Below are 15,439 nucleotides of genomic sequence, written 5' to 3'. Positions count from 1 at the left end.
ACTTGCAAAAGCATGCGAAAATTTTTTGGAAGGGTACCATGCCCCTGCTCCAAAAGAATACAATGTGATCATGGAACGGCCTCATTTGCTGCAACTTCCCCGGGGCAGGATGGGGGCACTCGTGGGGAGCAGGAAGGGGTGCAGAGCCCAGAGTGGGAACCCCACCGCGGGCAGAGCGAGGCTAGCGGGCTGGGGGCAGCAGGACAGCGAGTCGGCACCTGCACAGAAGCAGCCCTGGGAGTCGAGGCCTTTCTCCGTGGGGATGGCCACCAGGTACTGCAGCAGGAAGCCATTCTCCCGCGTGGCGAACTTCAGCACCTCCTGACAGTTTTCATCCAGACTCCCACCGAGTGTCACTGCCTCCTCAGCTGTCTCCAGGTAGGACGCCAGGACCTTGCGCACCAGGTCCCTCCACAGGGCGGCCTCCTCAGCGTTCCCGGCCTGCAGCTTCAGGACGGCCTTGGCCGTGATGATTTTGAAGAAGGATGGGCCCCCAAGGCTCGTGTCCGGCAGGATATCTCGGATGGTCTCGACTCCATGGCTGTCACTTAACATCTTCTCATTGTTTCTCACGCGGAAGCACTTCAGAGACTCCAAGGACAGGGAGAAGATACAGGGCATCCAGGTCCGGTCTGTGTACAGGTACAGAAGGGATTCCTTAATAGCGTCAGGCTCGGGAACCTGGGAAGAAGACCAGTCAAGCTGCGGGCCCTGGGGGGTTTCAGGCTCCGAGAGCAGGTCCGAGTGGGAGGGGCAGCCACCCTGGGGGGCCTCCGGAGGGTCCTCGGGCTGGTCTGGGTACTGGATGGTCACCCACTCCTCCTCCTGCTGGGGCCGCCGGCACTTCTGCAGCGCCTCGCGCACACGGTCCAGCCAGTCCTCAGCTTCATCGCGGCACGAGGAGCGCAGGGTCAGCTTCTTGCCCGAGAAGACCAGCTCGAAGCGGCCATCGCTGTGGGCCGGGCCCACGGACTCACAGCGCAGCAGAGAGCAGTTCTCCACGCAGGTGCGCTCCTCGCCGCTCAGGTAGAGGCGCAACTCCAGCGGGGAGAGCTCGCAGAAGAGTTCCTTCCAGATGCCCATGGCCCCCCGCCGCTCCACCGTGCCCAGCTTCAGAAGCCCCCGGAATGGGTTAGACAGCCCTGGAGGCAGAAAGAGGTGCTTTAGACGACGGGCCTGACCCTTCACCACCCAGGAGAACATCCGGGGCCTGAGTCCTGTCCTGCGTGCAGACGACGTGACCACCAGAACACAGGCCCGCCATGGGCCGGACGGGAACACTTTTTGAGAGCCTCCATTCCATCCTCACCCCAGCTGTTGACCTTGTTCGTGAATTTCACCGAGAGAATAAAAGCACTCAATCACCTCCACATGCCCCCCACTACCCCTCTCCCTTCCAGCATCTGCACCCACACTCTGCCTACCCCCGTCGCCAGGGATGAGCTGACTATGCTTACGTCTGAGGCCAACCCTCCCATTTGTGCATCTGTGCAGGGGGTCCCACCGCCCCCCACATACTCAAGGACAAGGACGTCCCTCCAGCAATCCTCCCTCCCTCTCCTGCACCGCCATTTCCTCCCTTCTCTACTGGATCATTCCCACCAGCCCACAAACACGCTGTTATTTCTCCCAGCTTTAAAAATAACCTCTTGACTCCACTCGCATCTCTAATTACCACCCTGTGTCTCTGTCCCCTTTTCAGAAACCTCCCTGGGGAGGTGTGGGAACTGTCTCTAGTCCCCCTGCTCCCATTCCTGCTTGAAGCTGCTCCAGGCAGCCTTCTGTCCCCTCATTCCACAGAACCTGCCCTTGGGAAGGCTACCAGGCCCTCCTTGTCGCCAAGTCCAAAGGCCAATCCTGGGTGCCCATCTGGCCTAGCCCATCACAGCTGAGCCCCCCTTCCCTTGGCTCTTCTCAGCCGTCACTGTCCCCCCTCCTGTGTCCCAGGCTCCCCCTCCTCTCGCTGGCCTCTCGATGCTGGAGGCCCCGGGCTCAGCCCTGGATTCTCTTCTCTACTGACACCAGCTTCCTAGCTGATCTCCCCTGGTCTTGGGGTTTTATGTCAACAACTCCCCAGTTTTTATCTCCAGCCTAGACCTTGAACTTTAGATTCTGATCTTCAACTGCCCTGTGTATGTCTAACAGGCTTCTCAAAGTTGACATGTCCAAAAATGAATTCCTGATTCTCCCACTCCAAACCCGCTTCTCTCCTGAAGTTCCTCATCTCATAAAATGACTAACTTCATCCTTCCAGCTACTTGGGCTAAAAACCTTGGAGTTATTCTTGATTTTCTTTCTTTCACACTCCACATCTAATCCATCAGCCAATCCTCTTGGCATATCCAGAATCTTCCTCCACTTCACACCGCCTGCACCACTGCCTCAGGGGTTCAATCCACCGTCATCCCTGGCCTGTTATGGCCGTGGCCTCCTAACTGGTCTATGTCCCCTTGTAGCCCTTCAACAAATGAGCCAGTATGACTCCCCCTTTCAAGAGACAAGTCAGATCACGTCTCTCCGCCCCAAATCCTGAAAAGCTGCTGTCTCCCTCAGAGCAAAAGCCAATGTCCTTTCTGTGGCCCACGAGACCCTCTGTCACTCTGACCTCATCTCTAACCACCTCCCTCCCCATCTCCTCTGTTCCAGCTACTCTGGTCTCCACTCTCTTCCTGGACAGGCCAAGTACGTTCCCATCGCAGGGCCTTTGCACACGTTCTCCCCGCTCGAAACACGAAGATCGTCTCGTGCTTTCCTCCTTCCCTCCCCGATTTACTATTCCCCACAGAAATTATTATTACCTGCCCACACTGTACGTTTACTTGTTTATTTGCTTATTTCCTGCCTCTCACACTAGAATATAAGTCTCATGAAGATAAGGACTTTGCTTTGTTTCCTGCTGTGTCCCCAGCACCTAGAACAGTGCCTGGCACATCACAGATGCTCAGTAAGTATCTGGTGAGTGAGTGAGTGAGTGCGTGTCTATGTACCACACACAACCCAATGATCCCTGCTCCCTGGGGGTCAACCATCCCCTGAACCAGGGGGTCCAAAGGACACACACGTCTCTCTCCCAGCCTGGACTAGCCTTAGAGATTTCAAACCATTGTGTAGGGTCTTCCCACCCTTCAGGGTACCTGATGATGCAGGCATAAAACACACCTTCTCTGGTATGGTTGCAACCATCACATGGGCTGAAAGAAAAACCTAAAAGGAGGCAGCATGGAGACCAGGGCTCTGCCCAGCCTCCCCGAGCCAGGGCCCCAGGAACCTGGCCAGAATTCTCTGCTGGGTCATTGCAAACAGAAAATGAGGAGAGAAAGAAACTGACTCTAGAGCACACGTGTTTGTTTGTTTCTGAGGGTTACAGAAAAATTAGGTTATGGTTATTTAATGCTTTCTGGACTTTCACAGGGTGTGGAGATCAAGGTGGCCTCACTGTAAACGGCACATAGAGGCCACTGAACGAACAGCAGATCTAATAACCCCATCAGAGCTGTGAAATAAACGAAGAGAAAGGCCTTGGGAAGGAGCAGGTGAAACACCTGGGCCTTTAAGAGGCAGGGGTTTGCTCTGGGCTACAGACAGAATCACGATGTCTATATACTCATAAGATTATCTTATGTATCTTATGTATAATCATAAGATTTATAGGAGAGTTTCAGGGAAGATATTTTCCATTTCAATATATGAAACAGTATTTGTGTACTCTGTAGGCAGTTTTGAGCATTACTTTATTAACATTTTATGAGAGGGACTTCCTTGGTGGTCCAGTGGGTAAGACTCTACATTCCCAATACAGGGGGCCCAGGTTTGATCCCTGGTCGGGGAACTAGATCCTGCACACATGCCGCAACTAAGAGTCTGCATGCCACAACTAAGTGTCCCCATGCTGCAACTAAGAGTCCACGTGCCGCAACTAAGACCTGGCCCAGCATGCATGCATGCATGCATGAATGAATGAATGAGTAAATAAATAAATAGGGCTTCCCTGGTGGTGAAGTGGTTAAGAATCTGCCTGCTAATGCAGGGGACACGGGTTCGAGCCCTGGTCCAAGAAGATCTCACATGCTGCGAAGCAACTAAGCCCGTGTGCCACAACTACTGAGCCTGCGTTCTAGAGCCTGCCAGCCACAACTACTGAAGCCCATGCGCCTAAAGTCCATGCTCCGCAACAAGAGAAGCCACCGCAATGAGAAGCCCGCACGCAGCAATGAAGAACCAATGCAGCCATAAATGAATGAATGAATGAATAAATAAATAAATAAAAGATTTTATGAGAAAATATAGTACTCTTCCTGAAATGCCTTTCTGAATTACTCAGCAAGGGTGCTCCTTATTACATTTTGGGATGTGGTTTTTCTTGGGAGAAGACACCGCCCAGTTGGTAACGGAAAAGGGGACTTTTGAACTGCTTTCTGAAAGGCACTGCCCGCATGCAGTGCAGCGCCCAGAAGCCTGCAGAGTCGCTTACCCATCTGCCTGCGATGAACCACCCTGAAGTTCTTATGCTCCGGCGTCGGGGCGGCCTTGCTTCTCCTGCTTCCTAGGGAAGGCACACAAGCTTTGTCTAAGGCCTCCATGGAACAGCTTCTTCTTGGTCCTTGCGTGAGGAGACCAGGCCTCGGCTCTGGAGTCCCTCTGGGAAAAGCCACGGAATCATGGGAAGGACTCTCTGCGGGCTGTTCCCGGGGAGGCCGGTAGAAGTCATCTTCTGAGATCCAGCTCGTGCTTTTCTATTGGGAAATAAGTAAAGACAGGTTGCTTTTAAAAACATCTTTATTGAGACATGATTCACATACCATAAAATCAATGCACTGAAAGCATGTAATCCAACAGTTTCCGTGTCTTCACGGAGTTGTGCAAACATCACTACAACCTGCGTTTAGAACATTTTCACTGCTTCATAAGGAAACCTCGTCCTCAGCAGCAGTCACTCCCTGTTTCCGCTCAACCCCCCCAGTTCTAGGCAACCAAGAACATACTTTCTGTTTCCAGAGATTTGGCCACTTTGGACACGCATAAACGAAATTTTATAACATGCGGTCTTTTGAAACTGGCTTTTCCTTAGCATAATGTTTTCAGGGTTGATCTATGGTGTGGCATGTATCAGTACTTCATCCCTTTTTATTACCAAATAGTATTCCAACGTATGGATGTACCACATTTTGCATATCCACTCATCAGCTGATGGACGTTTGGGTTGTTTCCACTTTTTGGTAATTATGAATAATGCTGCAGGGAACCTTGACATACAGGTTTTTCTGTGGATACTCGTCTTCTATTCCCTTGATACATACCTAGGAGTGTAACTGATGGGTCATATGATAACTATCTTGAACTTCTGAAGAATTTCCAAACTGTTTTCCTAAGTGGCTGCACCATTTTACATTCCCACCAGCAACATATGAGGGTTCCAATTTCTCCACCACCTCTCCATCATTTGTTATTATCTGTATTTTTGATTATAGCCATCCCATATGGCTGTAATAAGAAATGCAATCTTATGGTTTTGATTTGCATTTCTCTAACACCTAATGACACTGAGCATCTTTCCATGTGCTTATTGGTCATTTGTATATTTTCTTTGGAGAAAAGTCTATTCAAATCCTTTACCCATTTTTAAATTGGTTTATTTGTCCTTTTGTTCTTGTGTTATGGGTTGAACTGTGCTCCACCCCCAAAAAAAGATATGTTGAAATCCTAACCCTCAGTACCTCAGAATGTGACGTTAGGTGACAGAATGTGAAAACAGGGTTGCTGCAAACGCAGTTAGTTAAGATGAGGTCATACTGGTAGGGTGGGCCCTTCATCCAGCGTGACTGATGTCCTTATAAGAGGAGAAAAGACACACAGAGAGAGAACACCACGTGAAGACAGAGACACAGAGGGAGGCCACCATGTGATGACGGAGGGAGGGCCTGGAGTGATGCGTCTACAAGCCAGGGAATGCCCAAGATTGCTGGAGACACTACACGTTAAGAGAAAGGCGTGGAACAAATTGTGCTTCAGAATCTCCAGAAGGAACCAATCCTGCCTCCATCTGGATTTGGACTTCTAGCCTTCAGAATATCAGATACAGTAGTTCCCCTTTATCTGTGGTCTCACTTTCTGCGGTTTCAGTTACCCACAGTCAACTGTGGTCCAAAAATATTACGTGGAAAATTCCAGAAATAAACAATTCGCAAGTTTCACACTGCGTGCATTCTGAGTAGTGTGATGAAGTCTTGCACCATCCTTCTCCATCCCGCCCGGGCCGTGAATCATCCCTTTGTCCAGTGTATCTCACTCATTTGTCACTTATTTAGTAGCCCTCTTGGTTATCAGATCTCCTGTCATGGTATCACGGTGCTTGTGTTCACGGAACCCTTACTTTACTTAAGAATGACCCCAAAGCACAAGACTAGTGATGCTGGCAATTCGGATCTGCCAGACAAGCCGTAAAGTGCTTTCTTTAAGTGAAAAGGTGAAAGTTCTCAACTTAATAAGGAAAGAAAGAAATTATATTCTGAGGTTGCTGAGATCTACGGTAAGAATGAATCTTCTGTGAGACTGTGAAGAAGGAAAAGGAAATTTGTGCCAGCTTTGCTGTCACACCTCAAACTGCAAAAGTTATGGCCACAGCATGTGATAAGTGCTTAAAGGCATTACATTTGTACAATAAGATATTTTTTTGGGGGGGGGCAGGCCACATTCACATAACTTTTATAACAGTATACTGTTATACTTGTTCTATTTTATTATTTGTTGTTAATCTTTTACTGTGCCTAATTTATAAATTAAACTTTATCATTGGTACATATGTATAGGAAAAAATACACTATATATAGGGCTAGGTACTATCCATGGTTTCAGGCATCCACTGGGGGTCTTGGAACGTATCCACTCAGATAAAGGGGAACGACCGTAATACGTTTCTGTAGTTTCAAGCCATCCATTTTATGGTCTTTTGTTATAGAAGCCCCAGGAAACAAACACAATTTACAATGTTTTTTTTTTATATTCTGGACACTAGGCCCTTGTCAGATACACGATTTGCAAATAACTTCTCCAAGTCTGTGAGCTGTCTTTTTACTTTCTTGATGTTGCCCTTTAAGGCACATAATTTTTAAATTTTGATGAAGTCCAATTTATCTATTTTTCCTTTTGTCTCTGTGCTTTTGGTATTGCACTTAAGAAACCATTGCCTAAGCCAAGGTTACAAAGACTTACTCCTACGTCTTCTGCAAAGAGGCTTACAGTTTTAGCTCTTACGTTTAGGTCTACAATCAATTTTGAGCTAATTGGTTTTTTAAATTAATTAATTAATTAATTAAGTTTTGGCTGCGTTGGGTCTTCATCGCTGTGCACGGGCGTTCTCCAGTCGCGAGGAGTGGGGGTTACTCTTTGTTGTGGTGCGCGGGCTTCTTCTCTTGCTGCGGAGCACGGGCTCTAGGCGTGTGGGCTTCAGTAGTTGTGGCACGCAGGCTCAGTAGTTGTGGCTCGCGGGCTCTAGAGTGCAGGCTCAGTAGTTGTGGCGCACAGGCTTAGTTGCTCCGCGGCATGTGGAATCTTCCTGGACCAGGGCTCAAATCCATGTCCCTAGCATTGGCAGGCGGATTCTTAACCATTGCGCCACCAGGGAAGTCCTGAGTTAATTTTTGTGTAGGGCGTGAGGAAGGGATCCACCTTTATTCTTTTGCATGTGGATATCCAGTTGTCCCAGCACCATTTGTTGAAGGGATGTAGAGTTTTTCAGCACTGCTTGTAGGGTTTGAGATGAGGGAGGCATGGGTGAGCAGGACCCAGAGACCTCACTAGCTCCCTCTGCCTCTGCTCCCCACTTCTGAACAGGCCCCTCGGCTCCAGGCAGCCAGGCCCTAGCCCTTCCCTTCTGTTGCTATCTCTCCGAGTCTGAAGTTGCTCACTGGCTGAGGAAAGTGGGTGGCTCTGGGGTCAGGAGGCTTGTAGGAATGGACTCTGTCTCCTTTTCTTCACTATTTCAAGTGCTCCCTGCCTTTCCGTGCCTAAGTGTGGAAGAGCAGAGGTGAGGAAGCTGGCTGGGTGCCTAAGTGGCTGTCTACACAGAGGAAATGAGTCACCTGAGGGGTGGGACAGCCCAGCTGTTCTGTTAAGTGCCACCGACCTCATCCTGATGTTGCTATTTCCACCCCCTAAATTAAGACTGCCCTCCCTGCTCCCGCAGACAGGGAATGGGGGAGCAGGGCTTGGAGCTACCCAGAATGCCCGGAAGCATTGGTTTGGACAGTTTAATCCATTCAGATGCTGCCAATGCGGCTCACAGAGCTGGGCCTCCAGAGCTTCCTCCCCAAACCCTCAGGTCGGCAGGTGCTTCCTTCTGCCAGTGACAGGACAACGTGTCAATCGGGGTGACTGCTAGGGACTATTTACAACTCAGGATTCTGAACAAAGCCTGTCTAAGTCATCATGACCCAGGGGAACTCCCCAGGGAAAATGGGCTGGAGGAGCAATCACATGGCTGTCCAGGCAGCCTCCTGGAGCCTGGCACACACACCTGGGAAGCCCTGCAACGCTGCAGCCCCGGATAATGGCCCTAATGGGAGAGACTACTCTCCCTTGAGGCTCAGCTCAGGGGTCATCCATCGCCTTCTCCTGGAAGCTGTCCTTACTCACCCACCCCCAGCTGGGTTTGGGACCCCTTCTGGGCTCCCATGGCATTCTGTGTTCACCCCCATCCTAGCACCTACAAAGCTGTTTGGAATGGTCATCCTTCTTTGTGCCGGGCACAGAGCTATAAAAGATGAGGGGATACACCTTGACTATCCAACTATCTTTAACATAAAGTAACACAGATGGGGTGAGGAAACAAGGCAGGAGACAGATGTGGATTTTGAGATGGTGAGGGCCTCTCTCTCCTTGGAGATGTTCACACCTGGTCCAGTGGCCCCAGGCCGGCCACCAGGAAGTGATACTCTAGGGAAAACCTTTTGTTCTCTTAAGCAATAGAGAAAAATAGCAGGAATACTGGGTTCTTGGAGCTTCTGCACATGGGCCTGGACTAAGCTCTGCAGCTGTGCCCCCCTCCAGGACCCCCAGTTATTACACAGAGCGGGGGAGAGGGCAGCACACCACTGTTTCCCCTCCCCCACTAAACCTGCCTCCTGCTCATTCAAGGCCCCATATCTGGCCCGTTCCCTGCCCCTTTAACAGTGGGGGGAAATCACCAATGACCAAGGATCTAAGCCAGAGCAGCACCTGCCACCAGGACCCAAGACAGAAGAATGCCACTTGGAGTTACTACAGGGACCAGGACACTGTGTACAACAGCTAAATCCCAGAGAGGGGTCTGGCAGAGGAGTGAGACGTCAGGTCTCTGGACCACTTTCAAAAAATCCCTTTTGTTCAGTCTGTCCTCATTATGTCAGGCCAAGGGACTGCCTGTTCCCCCTCCTAGGGGAGGGGACCACATGCCAGAGGCCAGTGGTCCATGAGGGCAGTGATTAGGGCCAAGTCTTAGAATTCGGACTGTCCTCTGGGAGTTAAACTGAGAAACCAACTCACGACCTTCCGGATGCCACAGAGTCACCCTAGTTTCCCCACTCCCGTCCTTCCCAGCACTTGTCACCAGTGTAGTTATGGTACAGATAGTTATTTGTCTAACATAGTGTCTGTCCCCAAGGAGCAGAGCCTTTGTCCTGTTCCATCGCTGTACCAAGTATAGTGCTTGGCCCATAGCTGGGGCTTTTAATTAAATTAATTAAAAACAAATTTTTAAAGAAAGACTGAATGGCTCTCGGGATTATAAAACTCGATAGTGACTCCCTCCCCCCAATAAAGTGTCAGATAAATAGCAGTGACTAAATGACAGACACATAGAAAGATGAGAATCGCAGGGGCAGCACAGTGACTATCTCCTGAGAAGGGAATGGACGGACCCACAGCTCCCCTCTAGAGACAGACTCTGGGAGGGGCAAGCATCTGAGGTTCTCACGCTGAACTCGCCACCCGGTGCTTCGATTCCACGGTCCCCAAGCAACCCTGCAGCAACCAGACTCCCCTGATGCCGGCCAGGAGGTGGAGGGTGACCTGGTCAGACCAACCTGCCCGCCCCACGCACCTGGTGGAGCATTTCTCAGTGTAAACTTACAAGCTGGCATCTCGGGAGTCTCTGAACAATTTGAGAACTATTCACTGATACCTATGCTTTCCCAGGTACAGCGCTCAGAACTGACAATATAGAAGTGAACGTGGGACTTCCCTGGTGGCGCAGTGGTTAAGACTCCACGCTCCCAATGTAGGGGCCCCGGGGTTCGATCCCTGGTCGGGGAACTAGATCCCACATGCATGCCGCAACTAAGAGTTTGCATGCCACAACTAAGGATCTGGCAAGCCACAACTAAGGAGCCCGCCGGCCACAACTAAGACCCGGTGCAACCAAATAAGTAAATAAAATAAATATTAAAAAAAACAAGTGAACAAACGTGGTCTTTTGTATCATGGAGCTAATATCCTGGACAGAAATACAGGAAATAAACACGTAGACAATGAAAGCAATAACAGAATCTAACCTAGTGATGAGTGTCATAAAATGAAGCAGGTAAATGGGAAAGACAGTCATTGGGGATGGTGCTTTTGAAACAGGGTGGTCAGGGAAGGCTGAAACGACAGTGAGGAAAAGCAGTGAGTTGGGAAAGGGTCCAGGCAGAGGGAACAGCAAATGTAAAAGCTGGGGCTGGAAGGAGCGGGCTCTGGAAGGAGGTGCACGGAGGCAGTGCGGGGGTGGAGGTGGTGGGGACCGTCAAATGAGCAGAGGAGGAACTTTGTTGACGAGGTAAGCTGTTCTGTCCATCAGCTCTAGGACCCTGGCAAGATAGGATGTCGGAGCCAGCAAAGCAGAAGCCACACCCTCGACAGCAGTGAACTCACCACAGTCAAGGCCATGCTGGGGAGCCCTGTTGCAGCCCAGAGCCACTGTCCACAAGGGACATCCCTTTTCTCTAGCTCGAGTGGGGGCTTCAGAGCCTTTCTCTTCAACCTTCGGTGTGTGCTGCTGATTTTATAGTCACAACCTTCAGGGTCTTGTGACATTCTGGGCCTAAAGCCACCTTCAAGACAGCAAAAACTGGGGAACTCCCTGGTGGTCCAGTGGTTACGACTCGGCGCTTTCACTACGGTGGCCCGGGTTCAATCCCTGGTCGGGGAACTAAGATCCCCTAGGCTGCAAGGCCCGGCCCCCTCCAAAAAAGAGAGCAAAAACTGAGAGTCTGACCCACACTTACACAGTTCCATGATTTACACAGTCATACTCGATAAATGGTACTAAGTCAATCAGATATTCATTTGGAAAACACCTACCTCACACCATATACAAAAACTAATCCCAGATGAACCATAAACCTAATTGTAAAAGGTAAAATATGAAAGCTTCTAGAAGAAAATACAGGGATTTCCACAGCCTTCATAGCCTTGGGGTAGACACAGATTTTAAAAATAGACACAAAACACATTGATCCAAAACAAAAAGACTGATAAATTGAAGTTCATTAAAATTAAGAACTTCTGGGACTTCCCTCGTGGTCCAGTGGGTAAGACTTCGAGCTCCCAATGCAGGGGGCCTGGGTTTGATCCCTGGTTGGGGAACTAGATCCTGCATGCATGCCACAACTAAAAAGTCCACATGCTGCAACTAAAAACCCCACATGCCACAATGAAGACCCCACGTGCCGCAATTAAGACCCGGCGTAGCCAAAGTAAATAAATAAATAAATAATTTTTAAAAATTAAAAACTTTTGTTCAACAAAAGATACCATTAAGAGACTTAAAAGGCCAGCCACAGACTGTAAGAAGATATTTGCTATAAACATATATTTTTCTCCAGTAAAAGACACATCCACAGTATATAAAGAGCCCCTACAAATCAATAAGGAAAACACATACACTCAATTTAAGAATGAGACAATTGTAGTGGGGTGGATGGACCTAGAGTCTGTCATACAGAGTGAAGTAAGTCAGAAAGAGAAAAACAAACACTGTATGCTAACACGTATATATGGAATCTTAAAAAAAAAGTGGTTCTGAAGAATCTAGGGGCAGGACAGGAACAAAGATGCAGACGTAGAGAATGGACTTGAGGACACGGGGAGGGGAAAGGGTAAGCTGGGATGAAGTGAGAGAGTGTCATGGACTTATAAATACTACCAAATGTAAAACAGATAGCTTGTGGGAAGCAGCCACATAGCACAGGGAGATCAGCTCAGTGCTTTGTGACCACCTAGAGGGGTGGGATAGGGAGGGTGGGAGGGAGATGCAAGAGGGAGGAGATATGGGGATATATGTATATGTATAGCTGATTCACTTTGTTATAAAGCAGAAACTAACACACCACTGTAAAGCAATTATACTCCAATAAAGATGTTAAAAAAAAAAAAAAAGAATGAGACAATGACTTTAAAGGATGCTTCCACAAAGCAAATGAAAAGGTATCAATATCATTAGTCATCAGCGAAATGCAAATTAAAACCACGGTGAGATACCACTACACACCTACTAGAGTGGCCAAAATGTAAAAGATTGATAATACCATCGACTATGATAAATAGCAATGAAAATGCTCATATATTGCTACTGTTGAGTATAAGTTAGCACAAGCACTTTAGAAAACCGTTTGGCAGTATCTATTAGAGCTAAACATATGCCTACCCAGTGACCTAGCAATTCCACTCTTAGATGTACACCCAGAAATGAGTACACAGGTTCACTGAAAGGCAAGTACAAGAATGCTCACAGCTGCTTTCTTCATAATAGCCCAAACCTGAAAACAACCCAAACGTCTGTTAATGGGAGAATGGATAACGATGTTGTGATATATTCTTACAGTGGAAGACTACAGAACGATGGAAAAGAGCAAACTAGAGCTTCAGGCTACAGGTACAGATGAATCTCACAGACATAGTGTTCAGCGAAACAAGTGGAAGAGTACATACTGTATGATTCCATCTATATGAAGTTCAACAGCAGGACAAACTTTATGGACTAGAAGTGAGAATGCTGGTTTCCTCTGGAGCAGGGCAGTGAGTGGCAGAAGGCATGAGGGAAGCTTCTGGTGGCTGGAAATGTCCTGACTCTTGATCTGGATGGTGGTTACAGAGTGTGTATTATATATAATTATTCACTGAGGTGTACACTGAGGCTCTGGGTACTTTAAATACACCATTCCTCAAAAAATTTTAAAGGGGAGAAGTGGGACAATTCAATGGGGAAATAATAGTCTTTTCAACAAATGGTGCTCATACAGCTGTATAACCACATGCAAAAAAATGAAGTTAGATCATAGATTTAAATGTAAGAGATGAAACTCTAAAATTTTTAGAACACATGGGAGTAAATCTTCACGACCTTGGACTAGGAAATGAGTACTTAGGTATGACACCAAAAGCACAAGTGACGAAAGAAAAGACAGACAACAGCAAAATTTAAAACTTTTATGCTTCAAATGATATAATCAAGAAAGTGAAAAGACAACCCACAGAATGGGAGAAAAATCGGCAAATCATTTATCTAATAAGGGTCTAGTGTCCAGAATATATAAAGAACTATAACTCAATTTACTAAATAACCCAATTTAAGAATGGGCAGGGACTTCCCTGGTGGTGCAGTGGATAAGACTCCACGCTCCCAGTGCAGGGGGCCCGGGTTTGATCCCTGGTGGGAGAACTAGATCCCACATGCACGCCGCAACTAAGAGTTCGCATGCCACAACTAAGACCCAGCACAACCAAATAAATAAATATAAAAAAAAAACAGTCTGTGACAACTGTAATCTGTTAAAACAAAAAAAAGAATGGGCAGATGTTTTGAATGGACATTTCTCCAAAGAAAACACACAAATGGCAATAAGCATTTAGATGAAAAGATGCTCAGTATCATTAGTCATCAGGGAAATGCAAATCAAAACCATAATGAGATACCACTTGTCACCTACTAGGATGGCTATAATAAAAGCAAAACCAAGAAAAACAGACAGTAAGAACTGTTGGTGAGGATGCAGAGGAATGCACTGCTGGTTGAAATATAAAACAAGGCAGCTGCTCTTGGCAGTTCCTCAAAAGGTTATATATAGCTACCATATGAGCCCAAAATTCTACTTCAAGGTATGAATCCAAAAAAGTTAAAAACATATGTCCAAGCAAAAAATTATACATGAATGTTCATAGTAGCGTTATTCATAATAGCCAAAAGGTAGGGCTTCCCTGGTGGCGCAGTGGTTGAGAGTCCACCTGCCGATGCATGGGACACGGGTTCGTGCCCTGGTCTGGGAGGATTCCCACATGCCGTGGAGCGGTTGAGCCTGTGAGCCATGGCCGCTGAGCCTGCACGTCCGGAGCCTGTGCTTAAAAAAAAAAAAAAAAAAAAAAAAAAAAAAAATAATAGCCAAAAGGTAGGAAAAACGCCAATGTTCATTAACTTATTAATGGATAAATAAAATGTGATACATCCATCTAATGAAATCTACAATGGTACTGCTCAGCAATGAGAAGGAATGAAGTACTGATACAGGCCACAACATGGATGAAACATTTTGCTAACTGAAAGAAGCCAATCACAAGTGTCACATATTACATGATTCCATTTATGTAAAATGTCCAGAACAGGCAAATCTATAGACAAAGGAGATTAGTGGTTACCAGGGGTTGAGCGGGGTGAGGTAGGAGGGGAAAGGGACAGGAGTGATTGCTAATGGGTAGGGGGGTTCTTTTATGGGAGATGAAAATGTTTTAAAATTAGACTGTGATGATGGTTGTACAAATCTGTGAATATACTAAAACAAATGGAATTATACACTTTAATTAGGTAAATTGTATGGTATGTGAATTATATCCCAATAAAGCTGTTAGAAAAAGAGAGTGGATATGCCTCTTCTATAGTCTATTTCATGGCGCTGGCCCATCCTGAGTTATAGGATCTGAAAGCTACAGGCCAAAGGATGTGTGTGGATGGAACTGAAAGAGCAAGGTTATATCCCCAACACAAGCCCCAGACAGCGGCTAGGATGAGCTCTGGGTTTTATGTGTCTGTGTCCACGTGCACTCCAATTCCTACTTCTGCTTTTCATGACCCAAGAACAAATGTGAAATGGCACAAGAGCTTGGGTTCACAGCTTGACTACTGCTTCCCGGGGCTCACAGTTCCAGCCTCTACCCTCGGGGCTCTCTCCAGGACAGTCCCAGAGCTGGCTTCCTCGGGTCATCAACACACTGGATTGGCTTATTCTAGAACAGTGCTGTCCCACAGAAATACAATGCAAGCCACATAGGTCACCTTAAACGTTCTAGTGGCCACATTTTAAAAAGTTTAAAAAAACAGGTGAAATTAATTTTAATAATATATTTTATTTAAAATACATATTTTAAATGTTTTCATTTTAACATGATCAATAATCAAATTACGAATGACACATTCTACATTCTTTTTTTCCTACTA

At 47.3% G+C, this 15,439-nt stretch overlaps 1 protein-coding gene across 3 annotated transcripts in view; it reads right to left on the bottom strand.

Annotated features, from left to right (window-relative positions):
* The window catches only part of PLEKHM1 (pleckstrin homology and RUN domain containing M1), a 43,552-nt gene that overhangs the window by 13,369 nt on the left and 14,744 nt on the right, over window positions 1-15,439 (bottom strand). For all 3 annotated transcript variants that reach the window (XM_024760670.1, XM_024760671.1, XM_024760669.1), the window contains exons 5-6: window positions 4,472-4,733; window positions 219-1,142 (exon numbers count right to left, since the gene is read on the bottom strand). In XM_024760670.1, the coding sequence (XP_024616438.1) occupies window positions 219-1,142; window positions 4,472-4,733 (1,186 nt within the window). The remainder of the gene's footprint in view (window positions 1-218; window positions 1,143-4,471; window positions 4,734-15,439) is intronic.

The sequence above is a fragment of the Neophocaena asiaeorientalis genome, unplaced genomic scaffold (genome assembly GCF_003031525.2).
Source record: "Neophocaena asiaeorientalis asiaeorientalis breed wild unplaced genomic scaffold, Neophocaena_asiaeorientalis_V1.1 scaffold30, whole genome shotgun sequence".
Classification (NCBI taxonomy): domain Eukaryota; kingdom Metazoa; phylum Chordata; class Mammalia; order Artiodactyla; family Phocoenidae; genus Neophocaena; species Neophocaena asiaeorientalis.
Note: the sequence above shows the minus strand (reverse complement) of the source record. Positions and strands in the feature narration are given on the sequence as shown.